Source organism: Oreochromis niloticus, linkage group LG7 (assembly GCF_001858045.2).
Source record: "Oreochromis niloticus isolate F11D_XX linkage group LG7, O_niloticus_UMD_NMBU, whole genome shotgun sequence".
Lineage (NCBI taxonomy): Eukaryota > Metazoa > Chordata > Actinopteri > Cichliformes > Cichlidae > Oreochromis > Oreochromis niloticus.
This window is the reverse complement of record NC_031972.2, coordinates 62,551,481-62,568,839: the sequence shown is the minus strand read 5'-3', so window position 1 is coordinate 62,568,839 and position 17,359 is coordinate 62,551,481. Positions and strand designations below refer to the sequence as shown.

Below are 17,359 nucleotides of genomic sequence, written 5' to 3'. Positions count from 1 at the left end.
CCTCCCGTGCTGGCCAGCCTGCTCTCATCTCCTCCCTATCTCATTTGAGATATTCCCTTCATTTATCTTTTCTTATTCTCTTCTATTACCTCGGTGTAGTCCACCTGTGAATTACTCTTCCTGCCTGTTTAGCGGCAGCATGATATATTGTGACATTTTCCACTGAGCTATTCCTCATACTACAGGCCTGCTCCCGACTTCTCTGCTTGTTGTTATTTGGTTTCCTTCGTGATTTGCTTTTATGTGGCTCAGGAAAAAAATAATCATAACAACGTTACAGAACATCTTTAGCCAAGGGCATCATCCGCTGGTTGTTTGTAGTTAAGCTGCCCTGGAATATAACAGTTATTCTAATGAGCACAAGAAATATAGCAGACAAGAAGAGTCTTATTTCAGCTTTGTCCTTGACAAACGCTACAAGTGGACCATTCTTTACCTTTACAATTCACCACAATAAGAAGAACTGATCTCCTGGGCAAAAATGAAAATATAACCGGTTGTACTTTTTCCTCTTTGAATGTGTTGTGCTCTTCATCCTCATCTCCTCTCATAAAACTTCATTGCTGTGACACATTTTCCCTCTAGAGAAAAGATGAAGTGCAAACAGATCACGGATTTTATACTCACCATACCGTGCAGGGGCACAAATTGGTACATTTCAAAGCGCTGCTGGTCAAAACCACGTTTTTCATTCGTCTTCTGCAGCCGTGGGAAGAAAAAGTGAGACAACAGAATAAAATATATACAGAGATAACAGAATTGGACACTCAGACAAAAAGAGAGCATTAGCCTAAAGCCAAAATGTTGGGAGCAAAAGAGTGTTTGGGGGTAGATGGAGCCATATGAAGACAAAGAGATAGAGAGAGAAAAAAAGCCTAGCTTGTTGCCTTTAGCTGTGGATTAGCCCTGACAGCCCCAGGAGTCAATCAGTCTGTTTGCTCCTCTCATCTCTGGGCAGACTGGAGAATAACAAGGCTGTCTAAATGCCAGCCAGGGGCAGGTGGAGGTTTCAGGAATAGTGGTGGACGATGGTGCAAGAAAGCAAAGCCTGAAGAAAGAATATCAACTCGGAATTTCTTCAACTTGCGTCGTTCCTACAAAAAAGCTGCTCTGCAGGTTTTTGGCTGCTGCAGTTGAAATTCTGACAATTTGTAAAACTGTATAGCTGTGAAGCTGAAGTGACCGTTGGCGTGTAGGATTCACGGGACGGCCAGCTTGCTTGGCTCGTCCCGCGGTTACACTTCCTCATACGCCGCTTACGCCGTCCCTCCTCTAGCATTCGTTCGGGGCGCTGTACAGGACAGGGTAAAATGTTTTTTAAAAAGTGCAGTTGGTGTCTTTCGCTAACATCATCCCAAATTTCTCATTGCTGTTGCCAAGTTGTTTAGCTAATTTTTCTATCGTTTCAGTTTTTCTATCTAAATAGAATTTTTAGCATTCATTGCATTTAATTATTCATTTTAAATATTTGTTTTTAATATATATTTACTTACAGAGCACCACCGTTACCATCTGTGCTGTCCGTTCTGGCATCACAAAAGTGATGCACAGAAAAATGTAACAAAGGAGGTTTCACTGTTTCAATCCTGTAAGAGCAGCACGAACACGCGGTTGGGTTTAACAGAAAGTTCCTGCAGTGATTGGTTAATGTCAACGATTTGCACGCCGAGCAGAAATCGTCTCCTATTTGACACCAGAAGGGTGCACTGGATATTTATGGTTCACTGAGTAGAGTTTATCTTGTGCGAGTGCAGAACTGCTACTTGAGTCGCTGCCTGAAGTGGCTCCCAGGCATTGCTCTTTTATAATACTGAAGAGTTACTTTGATGGGGACAATTAGACCTAATCTCATTCGCTAATTGGTGTAATTCCTGAAACCAATTTATTAGAATCGATACCAACTTGTGTAAAGTTAATTTTAGCTTTACACTGTTACATTTTCCAGTGGAAATAATACATCATTAATCATCTCTTTTGCACAAACTCCTCATTTCAATAAGGAGGATATGCTCGTGTGAAAACTTTCTGACTTTGTCCCAAACTAATTAAACCTGAAACAAAGGAGAGTAGTGGAAAAAATTAGAGCTGCAGAATAAAACAGTGCAGGGATTTTCCATTTGCATTCATTCCATTTTCCCAGTCTTGAAGATGCTAAAATAACAGAGCCTCAGAGGTGACAGGATTACATTAGATCTGACACGACTTCAACTTTTTGCAGGCATGCTGGGATTAAGTGTTACACTGCATAACAATGCACCGAATTGACCACTGAGGGAAAAGGACTATAATAAAGACAAGTACACGGATCTGCAGCAATAAGACTCTCCTGATAAATACACACTCATTACCATAGAGCTGCATTTAGTGTCAGACTGTTGCTGTTTAAACAATTACTATACAGATTGCTGTTAACAGTATTGGTGATCTCCTAACTCTGTATAGCAGCAAAGCCGGGTCATATGTTTAATATCAGTGGTAGTTTAGAGCTGTAAATGCTATACCTGCTAAAAAATGTTGCATGGTAAAAATTCACTAGCCTTCTACTTGAGCTACATCTCCACAGCATGTGTTTTTGTTTTCCTGTAGCAGTCTCACAGAGCCACAAGCGTATCATTAAGGTGCATCGTTAATCGAAAGTTTGCCAATAATCCCTTCGAGTCTCCAGGAACTGAAAAATAAATCTTCAATCAAGACGCAACCACTAACGTGGCTTAACAATGCTTCATCACAGACAAGCTGCACTGCATTTCACATGAACTGTCGCATGTAAGAGGAAATAGGGACACAGACCTGAAACCGTCTACTGTTAAACTGCCATGAACACCAGCTATTTGCTGTGGCTGTTGTTTCATTACCGACCCAGACGGCCATTAAGACAGACAGTGTGTGTTAGGAATGCAGCAATTGCTAAAACAACAAAATAATTGAGTAAGTCACTCTGAGCACAATCCTTATCGGAGTTGGAGGAAGAGAGTCAAGTTTTAAATGATGCACACACTCACACACACACACACACACACACACACACACACTAAGTGCACTTAGGATTACACACAGAACCTGGGCTATGAGCACCTCTATCCTCATTTATAATCTTGTTCTGATCGCTGCTCTGTCAGAGCTAGGCGTTAGCATATTTGTACAAGAGAGCTAAGTCGATGCTAGCAAACCAGGATATCTGGTTATCTCCAAAACTGTAGCACAGATTACGTGACTGCAATAAATGGTAAATGCAATTGTGCCACAAAATAAGGCACACAATCTTTTATAAAAATGACTTTAAACCCCAAAACGGGCCAGCACAAAAATTATGGTTTAAATTAGAAGCCAAACAAATTCTTATGTTAGTATCCGATTGTTACGCCCCTCAAAGTGGTGATGCGAGAGCGTCCAGCTGTTGCTGGTCAGGTGTGGATGAAGGCATACCTGAGGCACACTTTGGGAAGGCACACCAGTCTTTGTCTTAGTGGTACCAGCTATTTTGGCTAACGTATTATATCAGTTAAAATAAAACCTCTTCTCTGGGAAATCTGCTGTTAGTCTCCATATTTTTGTTGCAGCTTTTGAGCCGGGTCGTAACAGCAGTTGAGAGTAAAAGCAGCCACACCCTTTGTAATGCTGTAAACTGTAAAACCAGAGTACCCAGACATGCAGACATGGGGAGAACATGCAGCTCTTCTTGCTGTGACATAACAGTGTAACCACCACACAGCTTTGCCACCCTGTATCTAGTTATAAAAAGGAAAGTTAACTGTAGAGACCAACACTGTAAGCCGTGCTTATTGCATGAAAATACCCAAATTTGGAGCTCGACTAGATTTTGTCGACAGTTTCAAACGAATGAGGAATCGCAGTTTTTGGCACTTCCGTGTTGGTTTTCTTATGTACATCTAAATAAATGCGAAACTCATGAAAACTCATCTTCTCTCTCTCTTTTAAATCAAACGATGCTTTACCTACTTTATTCATTACCTTCTTTGTAGTGCCAAACACGTAGAGAACAGGGTGCAGGCTGTACCTGTCTCCTTCACAAACTTAGGCTGTGTTCAAAGAGAACTTTCATAACAAAGTAGTGTGAAGCAGGGGCCAGCAGACAAGCTCCATTAATGTCGAGGCAGGCCGATGATGACATAGCCACGATGCGACGGCGATAAGGAGGAGCGGGAGAAGAGAAGAGCAGAGAAATAGAGTGATTAGGTGTGGGGAGTATTCATTTAGGAAGACAAACAGCTTCATTTAAAGTTAGCCAAGCACAGAGGCACCCTCTCCCACTACAAATAGGTTGAAATTTGCATTTTTTTTCCTCTGACGGAGGATCCGAGCCCTCGCTCTCTTGGTCTCGCGTCTCAAGCGATAATAGATTATCTAGGGTCTCGCCTGAAGAGCTACTGTCTTTGATTTGCTTTTGAACACATTTTCTGTCTGCTTCTGCTCAAGTAATTCCTCTCCACTCTTGATCTGCTGCTGATATTGTCACAGCAATACTTATCTGTGGTATATGAGGGCTGTTTTCTGTTTCATTCCTTGACTGCATGCAGAAAAGGAACCGAGTGCAGCGTTTGCAGTCATTTCACGATTATTAAACAGAAGAAATGCCACACTCGCTACCATTACATTTGATTTCTCCATATCTCTTGCAATCATGATCCAGTGATGGTTTTACAGCTGAGAATGAAATTAAAGTTTTGAGCTTAGCGAACACATCGCGATGATTATCTGCTAAACACTCCCAGCAGTTGTAGATGTCATTTTTCCTGCAGACTGCCAGGAAAAAAATCTCATGCAGAAAACATTTTAGTTTCAGGTCTCCTGTCCTCTTTCACCTGCTGCAACCAGCTGGAATTTTTAGTGATAGAGTCGCAAGTAGATGCACTTACAGATCGCTGCTACTTTTATTCAGGTACAGTGAGAATATTTAAGCTCTAGTGACCCAGTGCATGTGGGTTTGTGGGAATGCAAGCACAGCCTTTTGTGTCTATGCAGATGGGTGGGTGTCTTCATGGTGCACGGGGAGTTGGCTTACCGCCATTATCCTAGAAAATCAGCACCTCTACATGCCTTGAAGGTTTCACTGCACTTCACATTCAGTACAGTCATGCATTTGCACAGATGCTAAATATTTAGCACTTGGATACTTGCCTCCTTTGCCCTGCCAGAGGGATTTAGTAGCCTGGGCAACACGGCTCCTCTTTAAGGGTTTTTATGTGGATAAAAAGCCTGGAGATGGGAAATTTTTCATTTGATTTATTTTTAGGTGTACTTGACATTTCTGTTATTCATTTATGGAAATTCTTTTTAATGCCCAGCTTTGGAGCATTTTTGCAGACAGAATATTCCAGTATGAATTACACGTTACTCATGTATTCATTTCTAAATGCAGATGAAAATTATTCTCTGTTTAAAGTTAGTGTTCGGTATAGTTACACATTAATCTGCTCGTTTAGGAAAGAGGCGCCATTACAGATGTCGTTATTCGAAATCATCAAATTAAACAATCTTATAATCACAAGTTATATATTTTTTGATAAATTTGTCTCTGTGATCTTGAAGGAATGAACAAGACTGAAATATTTTATTTTTAGCTACTGAATAAATCATTAAAACATTGAATGGACCTTTTATAACCCCAGAGTTTCTGACGTGTCTTAGTTTGGGTCTCATAATGTTTCAATATTTCAAACATTTAATTATAAATCTAATGCTATATGTTTATTGAGTAGCATGAACTTTACCGAGCCTTATTAAAATTGTTTCTGCTAAGGTTCTTCGGTGAATGTAGATTCCACAACAAATTAAATACGATCTGTTTCAAGAATTCCTCACTGAATGAAGCATACAAGAAAATAATAATAAATGTGATTTTTAGGGAAATTATTATCTTTATATTTTGTTATGAAGACATTAGAGTTCTGAGAGAAGTCTGAAAAGCAGAAAGCTGCCTTGAAGCCTAAATGACTGACTGACACTGAGCATCATCAGATTCTACCCCAACTCTGGACTTTACATCTTGTAGCTAAACATCAGTCACATGAAAGAAATGATGTCCCTCTTTTGTCAGCGTGGATGTGGAATAGGCCTTATTTTACGTTCACAGTGCTAGTGGGGATCACACAGTTGTTAGTGGAGGCACCACTTGCTGAAACACAGTAGTTGCAGGATTGGCTGATAAGCAATCAACGTCCAGAGCAGCGTTTGACTGAGAGACTGCTCCACAACATGGTTTAGATCTTTAATGGCATCAACCTTGTTAATTCGAAGTGTGCTGTGTTTGAAGTTGGCTAATCCTGCTAAACTTATTCTGTAAATGATATGCTGATGTATGCGCATTATGCAAGAATTCTCTGTACAAGGATAAAATGCAAAAGAAAAGGAGCCCCACTGTTTTCACACCATTGCAAAAATGGATCAATAGTTCCTTATCAGTAGTTTGAAGTTGTAATAAAATTTACACTGCCTCTATAAAAATACCCATTTATTGCATTATCTACTATTCCTTGACTTCTATAGATAACCTATGTAAATTCCATGACTTTGGCTTGTAGAATACACCTAAGAGGATTCTGCAGCATCCGAGAAATTCCACTGGGATCCATGTAGAATAGGAAAGAATTATGGGAGAAGAGCTATAAGACCCACATGAAAGAAAAGAGACAGGATTTCATCTCAGACCAACGAGGGGCAAAGATTTATTTTCACATTTATCTAAAAGAAAGAATAAAACCTGTCCTATGATACATATACATGACAGTGTAGATACTCACTAATGCCATACAACACATCTTACTGAGATACCAGAAATAAACTCTCCACCACTTAGTCCAAGTTAGTACATGTAACGTTGTTTCAGGTCAAGTATTTTGTGAATGCATGTTTGAGGACGCGGCCAGCACCTCATCCACCTAACACATGACCGCGCAGTAATATTTGTCCGTATAAAACAAACCAAAAAACTGAATGTCAGTATCTATATCTGTCTGTACAAGTTGGTAGTAATTAAGTGTTGCTTCCATATCCACCCGTACAAGCCAGTTCTGGAACATGTATGAATTTAGGGTAAGAGTTATTTATCAGTCCTAACCATGTTGTTCATTGGAGCCTGCAGCTTAAAACACTAAATCAAATGCACCATTTAAACCGTACATATGCATAATTTGAATTTGAATGTGATTGATCATGAGCTCAGTATAAGACACAGTTTCTGAGAGAAACAGTTTTAGCTTCAGTGTCATTAAAATGTAAGAACCAAGTGGATATTTAACTTTTACAATATTTAATCTTAAAGCGAGTCAGCTACAAGATGAAAGAATCAGCCAGAAACGATACTTTTTAATCAAATTACAGTAGCCAACATGATACTAGCAACATTGTTCCAACTAGAAGCCCTTTTTTCATTGACTTGCCACAGTAGGGAAAGCACAGGCTGAATTAATGATGGCCCAGTTTCATTAGGTGTCCCAGTAAGCTATGACAGTGAACCAGCATGTACCTTCCTAATGAAATGTGGCCGTCATTAATACACCTGTTCGTCCCCCGCTGTGACAACTGAAAATGTACACCGGTGGAATAAGAATCCATCGTTTGTGTTTCTCTTTCAAGCATCAAGTTGTTTTTCATATTAATACGAGCAGCGTATTAAAAAGTGAACTTTCACCTAATCAGCATTTCACAGCTGTAACATTTCCTGCTCAGTGTGTGCAGCTTTTTTCCAAAACCACTGTAAAAACCCAGACTGGATTTCATTCCAGCATCACTTGACATTTATTGCGCATATATCTCGACTTGTTTTTGTCCCCTCTCTGCCCTAAATTGTCTGCAAATATATTTTTTTTAGCTCGAAAAGGTGGAGGGGACCCATTTTCCAATTACAGATCTTGTCTTTAGGTGTTAATTGCTGACTGACCTCTGGAGCTGTTATTGGATGCCATGCAGTTTTTTTAATAACCTCTAATCGCAGTGAAACAGAGAGCCATAATAGAGAAGTGCCAAGGTGCTTTTTAACACAGCATCCTTCAATAAGGTGTAATCTCATCCAAACACAGAAGCTAGCTGAATGCCAAGTCAGAATGCTCTTTTGCAAAACACGAGCCGCTGTGATTCATGCTCTTCCGGTACCGAATCGACACACCGTTTTTTATTGTTTGGGTTAAATTAGGTCAGCTAAGCAGCGTGGATCTTATTAAGAGTAGTGCTGTTTTGTTTCGGGGGTATTTTGGTGTTTGTCAGTGGGTTTTTCTTTTGTTTTTTTTAATTCCCAATGAACATGTTTTAACATGGCAGAATGGAAAAAAAAACACTAAAAGCAGAATTTACTCCAGAGTAAATAATGACTACACCGTGTTTTACTGCAGCCACACTGTATTATTGCTCCTTTCACATCTGTCCAGATCATTACATTTCACATTCTCCACATGCTCAGGAGCATCCAGGCCTACAGAAGTGCACTAAGGAATTAGCTCACGTCTTTCCTTTTCTCATACGTGTATGTTTTTATCTGTTTCCAGGCACTCCTCCAGCCACAGGTACCGGCACATTGATCATTCACCTGGAAGACTACAATGATAATGCCCCGTACGTCTTACCATCAGTAGCACGAGTGTGCGAGGACGCCTATGATGTGACTGTTGCTGTAGTTGGGGGCTGGGACAAGGACCTCCCACCCAACGCTGCCCCCTTTAAAATAGAACTGGGAAAACAGCCTGACCTGGACAAAACATGGAAAGTTACCCGGGTTAACTGTAAGTATTTCATTTTGAAATGAGATTCGTCCGTCTTTACACAGGACTAACCTGAGCTGTGACAGGCTAGCCTCTTCTCATGCCCAGAGCATCAAGTAGTGCTGTTCTATCAAAGCCACCAGTATCTCAGAACTACACACAGAGTGTCACCAAGCAGGTAAAGTTAGAATTTAGTGGGAATTTGCAGTGTGGGACAGGTTATTCAGAAAACCTGTAAGGAGAGGTACTGATTACAAACCATTATATGTGCAAACTGTCGTTCTACTTCAGGTTAAAGGTGTGACACAGATCACGAACTCTAAGGAGCTTGGAAAGAAAAGCGTCTGGACTTCTTTAGGTTGCTGGAAGACGTTTCACCTCTCATCCGAGAAGCTTCTTCAGTTCACGAATGCAACTTCCCGCCATCCACAAAGAGCAAATACAATAAGAAGCTAAATTTAGTTTTTCTAGTGAAATAACCATTAAAACCGCAGTTTAATTTCATTTACCTTGATTTCAATTAAAATGATGGCTTGTAAGCCTTCATTTACAGTGTTTAAAATGAGAATGATGCTAAATATCTTTGTGTTTTCTTTGGGATTTATACAGTACTTTGCAAAAGTGAGCAAAATTGAAATTAGGTGTAACCATTTACATGGAAATATATGAGGCAAAAACCAAGTTTGTACAATTCTAACAAGCTTGATGGTCAACATTTGGTGTGACTACCGTTATTCTTCAGTATAACAAACTATTGTAATATCTTGAAGCAGTCTTTGGGAACAGTTCTCTGTGCTTCTTAAAGAACAATGCAGAGCTCTGGGTGTTGGATGCCTTTTGTTCTGTTCTCTGTCAGGATCTGTTGAGGCCAATCCATAACTGGTAGAAAAGCACAAAGTGGAGTAGTATCCAGGTATCCACGTATGCTTTTGCTGCTTTGGCAGTATGTTTGGATTTCATGCTGAAATAAATCAGAAACCTTTCAGATGGTATTTGATTGTGGATCAGATGTTTAAATGCAAGACTTATAGATGTAGACAGTAAATGGACTGATTCTTATGTAGAGCTTTTCTACTCTCAAAGCACAACACGCCACATTCTCACATTCACTTTCTTCTATGATTTTAGGCGCTTACTAACTAACATTCACACTGCGATGGATCAGAGAGCAACGCAGGGTTAATATATTACCCAAGCATATTTGGCATGCAGACCAGGGGGAGAACCACCAACCTGCTCTGCCTTCTGAGCTGCAGCTGCCCCAGTCACTGTAGCACTTCTCTTCTGACCTCCACAAAGATCAGCTAATGTCTTTTTAAGTACAAACACTTTCTATGAGATGTGTTTTTTGCGTTTTTTTATTCAAAGTCAATCAAAATGCAAATGATCAGCCCAATATGTGGGCCAGGTGGACGAGGGATTAAAAATACAGTTAAACAAAGAGGTGTACCAGCTCACTACAGATGTACTTGTGATAGTGAAACTGGGCTCACTCTCACATTGTTGCATTCAAAAGGTAGCTCTAAGTATACATTTTCAATGTCTGGGGTTGATATTATGAAGTTATCTAATTATGTTCAGTTAGAGTCTTTTCCTAAATCTACCAAGTGATTTTGTGAGTGGAAAAAACCCCCCAAAACATACAACACACTTACAATAAGAAGTGAAGCACACTCCTGACATAGAAAGTTGTGATTTCTGCTACTAAAACTTCTCCTTCCTCCTCATTCAGACTTTAATTCTCTTTAAAACAGATCATCTGCAATTACGTCTACCAGTGTTAAAGGAGCAATGCTAAATGACACCTTGTGTTTATATATGACAGTCTGCAGTATCTAATAGAAGTGCAGTGTTTGAAGATTTTGAAAGAGAGCGCACTACTCGGATACCATAATTAAGTTTACATAACAAAAAAATGGTTCTAAGAGTGAAATATGCCAATATGGATTAGTATTTATGTTCTACTTTCCTGGTCTTACCACGCAAAGTCCTTTGAGGTGAAACCATACTCACCTCTTTATGTAGCCCTACATCTACAATTATTACCAATCAGGAGTCATTATTATTCTAACATGCTTGTCTTTGGACTGTGGGAGGACAGAGCACTGTAGGAAACGCCCACTCACACAGTGGGAGAGTCAACATACTCCACACAGCAATCCCATAGCTGACCAGAAAAAGTGAACTCGGTGCTGGCCACCGCACCACCTTTCCTCTCCTAATAACCTCAATAGACTGACAGTCACTTTTCTCTTTTTTTGTATGTATGTATGTATTTCTCTTTCTCGGGGGGTTTAAATCACTTTTCACTGAGCGGCTGGAAAGTAGCCCGGGGAATCTACAAGTTTAAAGGAAAATCTGAGAGAAGCGTTACAGAAAACTGGTACTCTGGAATCAGTTTCATGTCAAAAATGTTTAAGGGTCAATTCATCCGAGTACAATTTGATACCCTGTCACACAGTGTTGATTTGGACCGTCCAGAATGGTGGAACAGTCATAACTGGAGAGATTCCTACAGATCACATGATAAGGATGAGGAGAAAAACGATGCGCCAAGGGAAGCGGAGAGAAGGCTAGACAGACAACCAAGACATTGAATCAGGGTTGCATGACCGACAGTGCTGTCTGTGTTTGTTTGAGTGACAGACCAGAGCTAAAACCTGCCCAGAGGTATTAGCTGTGACTGACAGCGGAGGAGGGGGGTACAGACACTCCTCAATCACCACCGCTGGAAGAGACAGATAGGGCCAGCAGAGAAAGAACCCATTCCCAGTGAAATAGACTGGCGCTGTGCTCATCTCAGCTGTGTCCCTGTGTGTGCTTCTGTTTGTGTGCACGCAGCACCAGGAGAGCTCGTGGCTCTGCCTTGGCAGTATATTTCCAGTGTAAGAACAGCTTGATGTTTTTATGTGGAGGGGTCTCGACGATACACGCAGACAAATGCAGTTACAATTAAAAGCTTGCAGAGATATTATGGAATATCTTTCTGTATTCCTCACTTTAAATTTCTCTTTTAAAGTGTTCTGATGGAAGTCAGTAAAAGTTGTGCAACTTAACTTCATCATCAAGGCTATCTACAGTCAGCAAGGATCAAAACGCTAACAGACTAAAATAAGTTTTCTGCTTGAATCCAGCACACGGACAATCTGCAAACCTTGAAGTTCTTTAATGGTCTTTTCGATATTCTTCTGCAAGGGAAAAGTTCAGCGTGTGTGGAAAGTGTTGAGGGCTGATGTCAGTATGGATTTGTATGTTTGAAATTATGAACAGTCTCTGCAGCAAGTGCACAGCTGCTGTTATCCCAGGGGGGAAAAACACATATCAGTCAGTCACCACCTGTGCTGCTTAGAGTCACACTTTGGCCCAATCCCTTCCTTTCCCGTCCTTTCTTCGTTCTGCGGCGCAGTATCGTGTGTTAAAACTGTTTATCTTTCTATATGCCTCATAGCTGATAATTAGCTGACACATAAACAAAGTAGGGGGGGAAGTGCACGAACTTCCTTCTTTGTACTTTTAAAAATACTCTCAGAAATAAAGGCTGGAAGGTTCTGGATTCATTTAGGACGTGGGTGGGGGTCAAAAAAGAAGGCAGGCTGGGAATAAAATAGCTTATCTTATAATTGAAAAATAATTAATTGTTTACAAAACCAGCAAGTGTAAAAGATGGGCAAAGCTACGATGTGGTGAGTCAACAAACGTTGACCAACATAGAGAAAAAACGGATGTCTTGGTTTTTTTGTTTTTGTCATTGATTTGTCAAAAAAGAAATACTGATTCTTTTTTTCTCTAACGAGAATTATAATTGACAAAATGAACATCACATTGTATCCAGTGAGATTTAAAACTATCACCTGAAACCATAAACTCATCAAGAAAGTGCTGCTGAGGTCAACGAAAGGGAGCCGATGTCTGTTTTCTTACAGAATTTAATTCGACTTGATTTCTTTTTCCAACCACAAGAGAAGAAACAGAATGTAGATTTATGGCACCTCAATACTGGCTTTGCTTTTCAGACCTAGAAGCGATGTCCACACTAGAGACAAAATAATCTCTAAGAGATACAAGTTAATAAAGTTTCCATTGGAAACTGCAGCAGCGTGTCAGCTGTTCTTTCTCATCAAAGTGGTGATAAAGACAGAGAGCTCAGCATTAGAACATCCCAGTCCTCTGTTTTATATTTACCTGCTTTTGTTCAGAGTTGATGGAAATGACTCGTAAGAATGTAGGACAAGGGCACATGGCCCTACTTCCAGGATCCTTGATGTGTAGCAGTACATTTTTTACTTGCAGTATTATTATTTTGCAGAGGATAACCTAAAGCATGGACGAGAGCTGTAGGAAACTTCAGGAACTCTATGTTGCAGTCATGCACATGAACAAATGCAACTGATCAAATTCATACAGAACCGACCCAGAATCTCAAAGTGAATCCCCAACCACTGCTCTCCCAAGAGACACTTTAAGATAGTGCCTGTTAGACTCAGTTTTGTTGGCTCCATAGTCTACAACAACAACTTCACTACTGCCCTAATTGGAAGCATTCCAACCTTCAATGCCCTAAAATGTAGATAAAAGATGAATGACACTTCAGAGCTCTAAAGAAAAGCAACATTATAATAATAATTGTTCTTCCTCACACTGCTATGGCACTCACAGTCACCAAACCACAACCCAAATGTGTACTTGTGAGAGAATTGAATGTTGCACCACTGAAACTACCATTGTTCAGTCAAGGAAGCAAACATCTTCTGGTTCAGTTCATAAAACTGAAAATGGTGTCAGGCTTTACATGAAGTCATGATCAGCTGTGTGGCAGGACTCGAACACAAAAAGGTGAATTCAAAGCGGCTGCTTTATTGGCTGGAAAAACTAACATCAAATACAAAACTAAACTAGAAACAAGAAACTCTAGAAAACAAACCAGGAACTGAGAACTAGGAATTGGCTCGGAACACGGAGGGAAAACAGCATAGTGAGGGTAGGACGCGACAAAGGGCAGCGTAAAACACAGCGCTTAAATACACAAGAATGGGAAACAGGAGGGAAACACAGCTGGGACTAATCTGACATAATGAGACTCAGAACACTGAACACAGGACACGAGACTACCAAAGTAAAACAGGGAACACAAGACAACCACGGAGATGAAGACTTGACCAGGAGGCTGATAGGGAAGACACAGGAGAAGCACGAGCATAGAGAGTTTGAGACTAAACAAGAAAGGTATAGCACAGGAAAGGCAAAGAAACAAAACCAAAGGTCTAAAGATTAATCAAATACCACCAGACTCTAACAGAAACAAACAATATTAATAAGCAAAAACCAAACACTGAGTCACAGGACTCGGGACCGTGACGGGTCATTTATTGCCAGGAAGGTTTTCTGTAACTTTTCACCAATCTGAGTACAGGGAGCAACATGTCCTGTTGTGTCTGATTGTACAGAGGAAGACCTCGAGGTGTTTACAGCCACCCGAATGTTCAGTTTGTTATTCATCATGTACAAATCAGAGTGTGACAAAACTGTAAAAACCTATCTGAACATATTGATCTGTGGGGGGTTTGTGTGAAGAACGTTTACTGCTTAGTGTTGGCTCATAACGTTATTTTGAGCACAGAGTTAAATGACAGATTTTCTAAATAAACACAATTCTTAAACCTGCCTGTTTTAGAGCTCTCAGCTCTGGCAGACAGGTAAAATGTGTTGCTATGCATATTGTGACACATTTCAGCATGAAGTGCACCAGTTTCAGTATGTTCTGTTGTGTCTGTTGAGGAATTTTAAAGTATGATGCAACAAAATGTAATGAATCTGATGCAACTTAAATGGTGGTAATTTCCATTGCTTCAGTCAGGAATGCCTTTGCACCTGGTTACTTTGTGTTTGTAGCACACACACATATTTAGTTGTGCTTTGCAAAGGAGCTCGCTGTTTATGTAGCGAAGATGGACATAACTGTGAACCCCATCCAATTTTTTCTTTGTCTTCCACAGCGACGCACTCCCAAATCATGCTTCTGCGCAGTCTGAAGAAAGACAACTACCAACTCCCGTTGCTCATCACGGACTCAGGGGTACCCCCTTTGTCCAATAATACAGAGGTCAAGGTTCAGGTTTGCATCTGTAATAAGAACCGGATGCATTGCAGCTCGGCCCACTCCCATCATGCCAGGTTTCTTGTGCCGCTCGCAACACTCCTGCTCACCTTACTCTGTAAGTACCATCGGAACTAACTCCCACAACAACAGAAAACTCGAGTTTTTTGTGTATTTTTTATTTTCTCCTCAGTTCAAAAGTGAATTCCTGCTGATTCCAGTGCAGATTTGGGTACGAAATCAATGCAGACAAACATCGAGCATCATTTTATTTAGGAGCAAAGCAGTTTTTGCACTTATGTTCATGTGCAAAGAAAAAGGATTTGAATTCTTTGCCTGGGAAGAATACATAATTTAATTCAAGATGCACAAGTGTGTCTTGTACATTTCATGTTTCTATATTTCTTGCCTACAAGCCTAAGGCGCTCCCAAGGAAGTCAAACTTGAATTTACTCTAAATATCTCATTTAAGCCAAGTGATGGTATGAATAATTCAGCCTTCTCCATTTACAGCACGTACGTAATGGAGGACATCCAACAGCTAGTTTGGTGAGAAGAAAAATCATTTGCATCTTTAAGGCCCCAGATCCCGTTCTCGCTCTGTCTGGGCTGGTTCTCTGTAGTTTATAGGCGAGCTCGCTGTATGCCGGCGGCTGTCTACAGCAGGAGGGATGGTGACAGAGTAAAGCGAGAGAAGGAGATGATGAGGAATGAGAGGGTAAAAAAAAATAATGTGATGGATGGGAGGAACGGAGAAGGAATTTCAGCCCTGAAAGATGAGTAGCTGTAATTATTCCATCTTTGTTCTGCTAATTTGTGTTTGACTGTAAAATGTTTTACTTCTGATTGTGCGACAAATCACAGCCATCCTTCCCTTTGTCCTCCCAGCTCTCTTCCCCGTCTTCTTCTACTGATCTTAACACATCTTTCCTCCCTTTTTCTCATCTCCTGTCAATCCTGTCAAACTCTCTTCCCTCAGCCTCCTCTGCCACAGTTTTTTCTGTACCACTTGTCTTGTGCGTCTCTGTTTAGCCACATTTTCCCCATAATCCTTTGCTTGTGGGCAGCATCTCTGCTTTTCTTTTTCTAGCTTCTAGTACGACTCAGTGATCTTCTTATGGCTATAGATCAATCTGTCTATGGATGCATATCTTTTCTCTGAATACTCATTCCCAACAGATAACTGTTACGTGTTATGGAAGCCATTGTTTGAAGCGGCGCCTGCACCCACTCCTCATCTTCTTCTGATTCAGCTATGTGCACTCAGTTACCTGCAACTTCTTCAACTCGTGATTCACAGGACACAAAGTATTAAATTAAAATGATGGCATGTAGCAAGCAGCGGCATAAGCATGCCGCACGACAGCGTTGATAGGCCATTAGTCGCGGTTTCACTGCGACACACTAATCATAAGCTGATGCTGCATCAGCGTTCAAGGACAAACAGCCACCTCTTGGAAAGTTTTATGGCAGTGATCCTGAGACTATCCCAGCTGGAGCAGTCAGGTTGCTTTTCACAGACGACTCCTTTTTCAGAGGCAGCTTCCTATATGGGGTTTCCATGGTACCACAAACATGCGTCTGAACTCGAAAGCCTTCTAATTGGTTGACATGCCAAGGATGATATTAGGAGAGTCTTTGCCACAGATGTCCTTTTTGCACTGAACGACAGTAGCCTTCATTACTCTACTGTAACTAGTGCAGTGATAGACAGTGGCATTCATTAGCCAAATCGGTTCTCCAGAACACGGATTCTTGGATGCTTGTTCCGGAGGCTGTGTGTGGATCCGCTCATTTGGCCCGGAGTACGTTTGTGTAGTCAGAACACACGTTGCAGACAGTGGAGTTACCCCAGAGCTGGAGGTTGAAGATTACAGACAGAGAGGAAACAAGAAAAGTGTGTGTGTGTCTGTATCCCTACTGGGAATCTGAGACAGTATTACAGCTCAGCAACAGAGGTTCCACCAATTCAGACACAGAACATCTCCACACACACACACACACACTGCGGGAGCTCAGAGAGATGACTTCTGCTCAAGCTCATCACACAGACCTGTGCTGGGGGACAGATAGAGGGGACTGATCACTGCAGTGTGTAGTCAGATAGTCTGACAGAGAGGCAGAGAGTATCCTGTTCCAATTCCCTTATCTCCAAACTGAACTCTGACCCCGAAAGAGAGAGATGAGGGGAAGAAAAATGAAAAGAGCCAGAGGAGGAAGAATGGGAAAAGGAGAAGAAAGCATAAAAGTGTGCAGATTAAACTCTTTGTTTTTTGCTCGCTGGGCTACAGGCATGCAGAATGCATGGCCGGCACAACAGCTATCTTAATTCTTCTGTTTCCTTGTATCTGCAGCTCTCCTCACTCATCCTTCTTCTCTCCTAATCCCCAACCATGTCTACTAAATATTTAATCCATAAAATAATTGGCATCCACAAATCATTTCTTCAGGTAAAGCACGCGCGGTTATGTCAGTGAACATAACGAGGAAGTATCTATATTAAATATGTCTGCAATCTGTTTACTGCCTGGAAAATGTTTACGCTGGAGGA

At 40.9% G+C, this 17,359-nt stretch overlaps 1 protein-coding gene across 2 annotated transcripts in view; it reads left to right on the top strand.

The window, feature by feature from the left end:
- The window catches only part of cdh13 (cadherin 13, H-cadherin (heart)), a 356,939-nt gene that overhangs the window by 327,418 nt on the left and 12,162 nt on the right, over positions 1–17,359 (top strand). Inside the window, exons 13-15 of one of the 2 annotated variants that reach the window (XM_013272522.3) lie at positions 8,502–8,735; positions 14,708–14,926; positions 15,322–15,357. In XM_013272522.3, the coding sequence (XP_013127976.1) occupies positions 8,502–8,735; positions 14,708–14,926; positions 15,322–15,332 (464 nt within the window). In that variant the 3' untranslated portion in view covers positions 15,333–15,357. The remainder of the gene's footprint in view (positions 1–8,501; positions 8,736–14,707; positions 14,927–15,321; positions 15,358–17,359) is intronic. The other variant, XM_013272523.3, reaches the window with a different exon arrangement.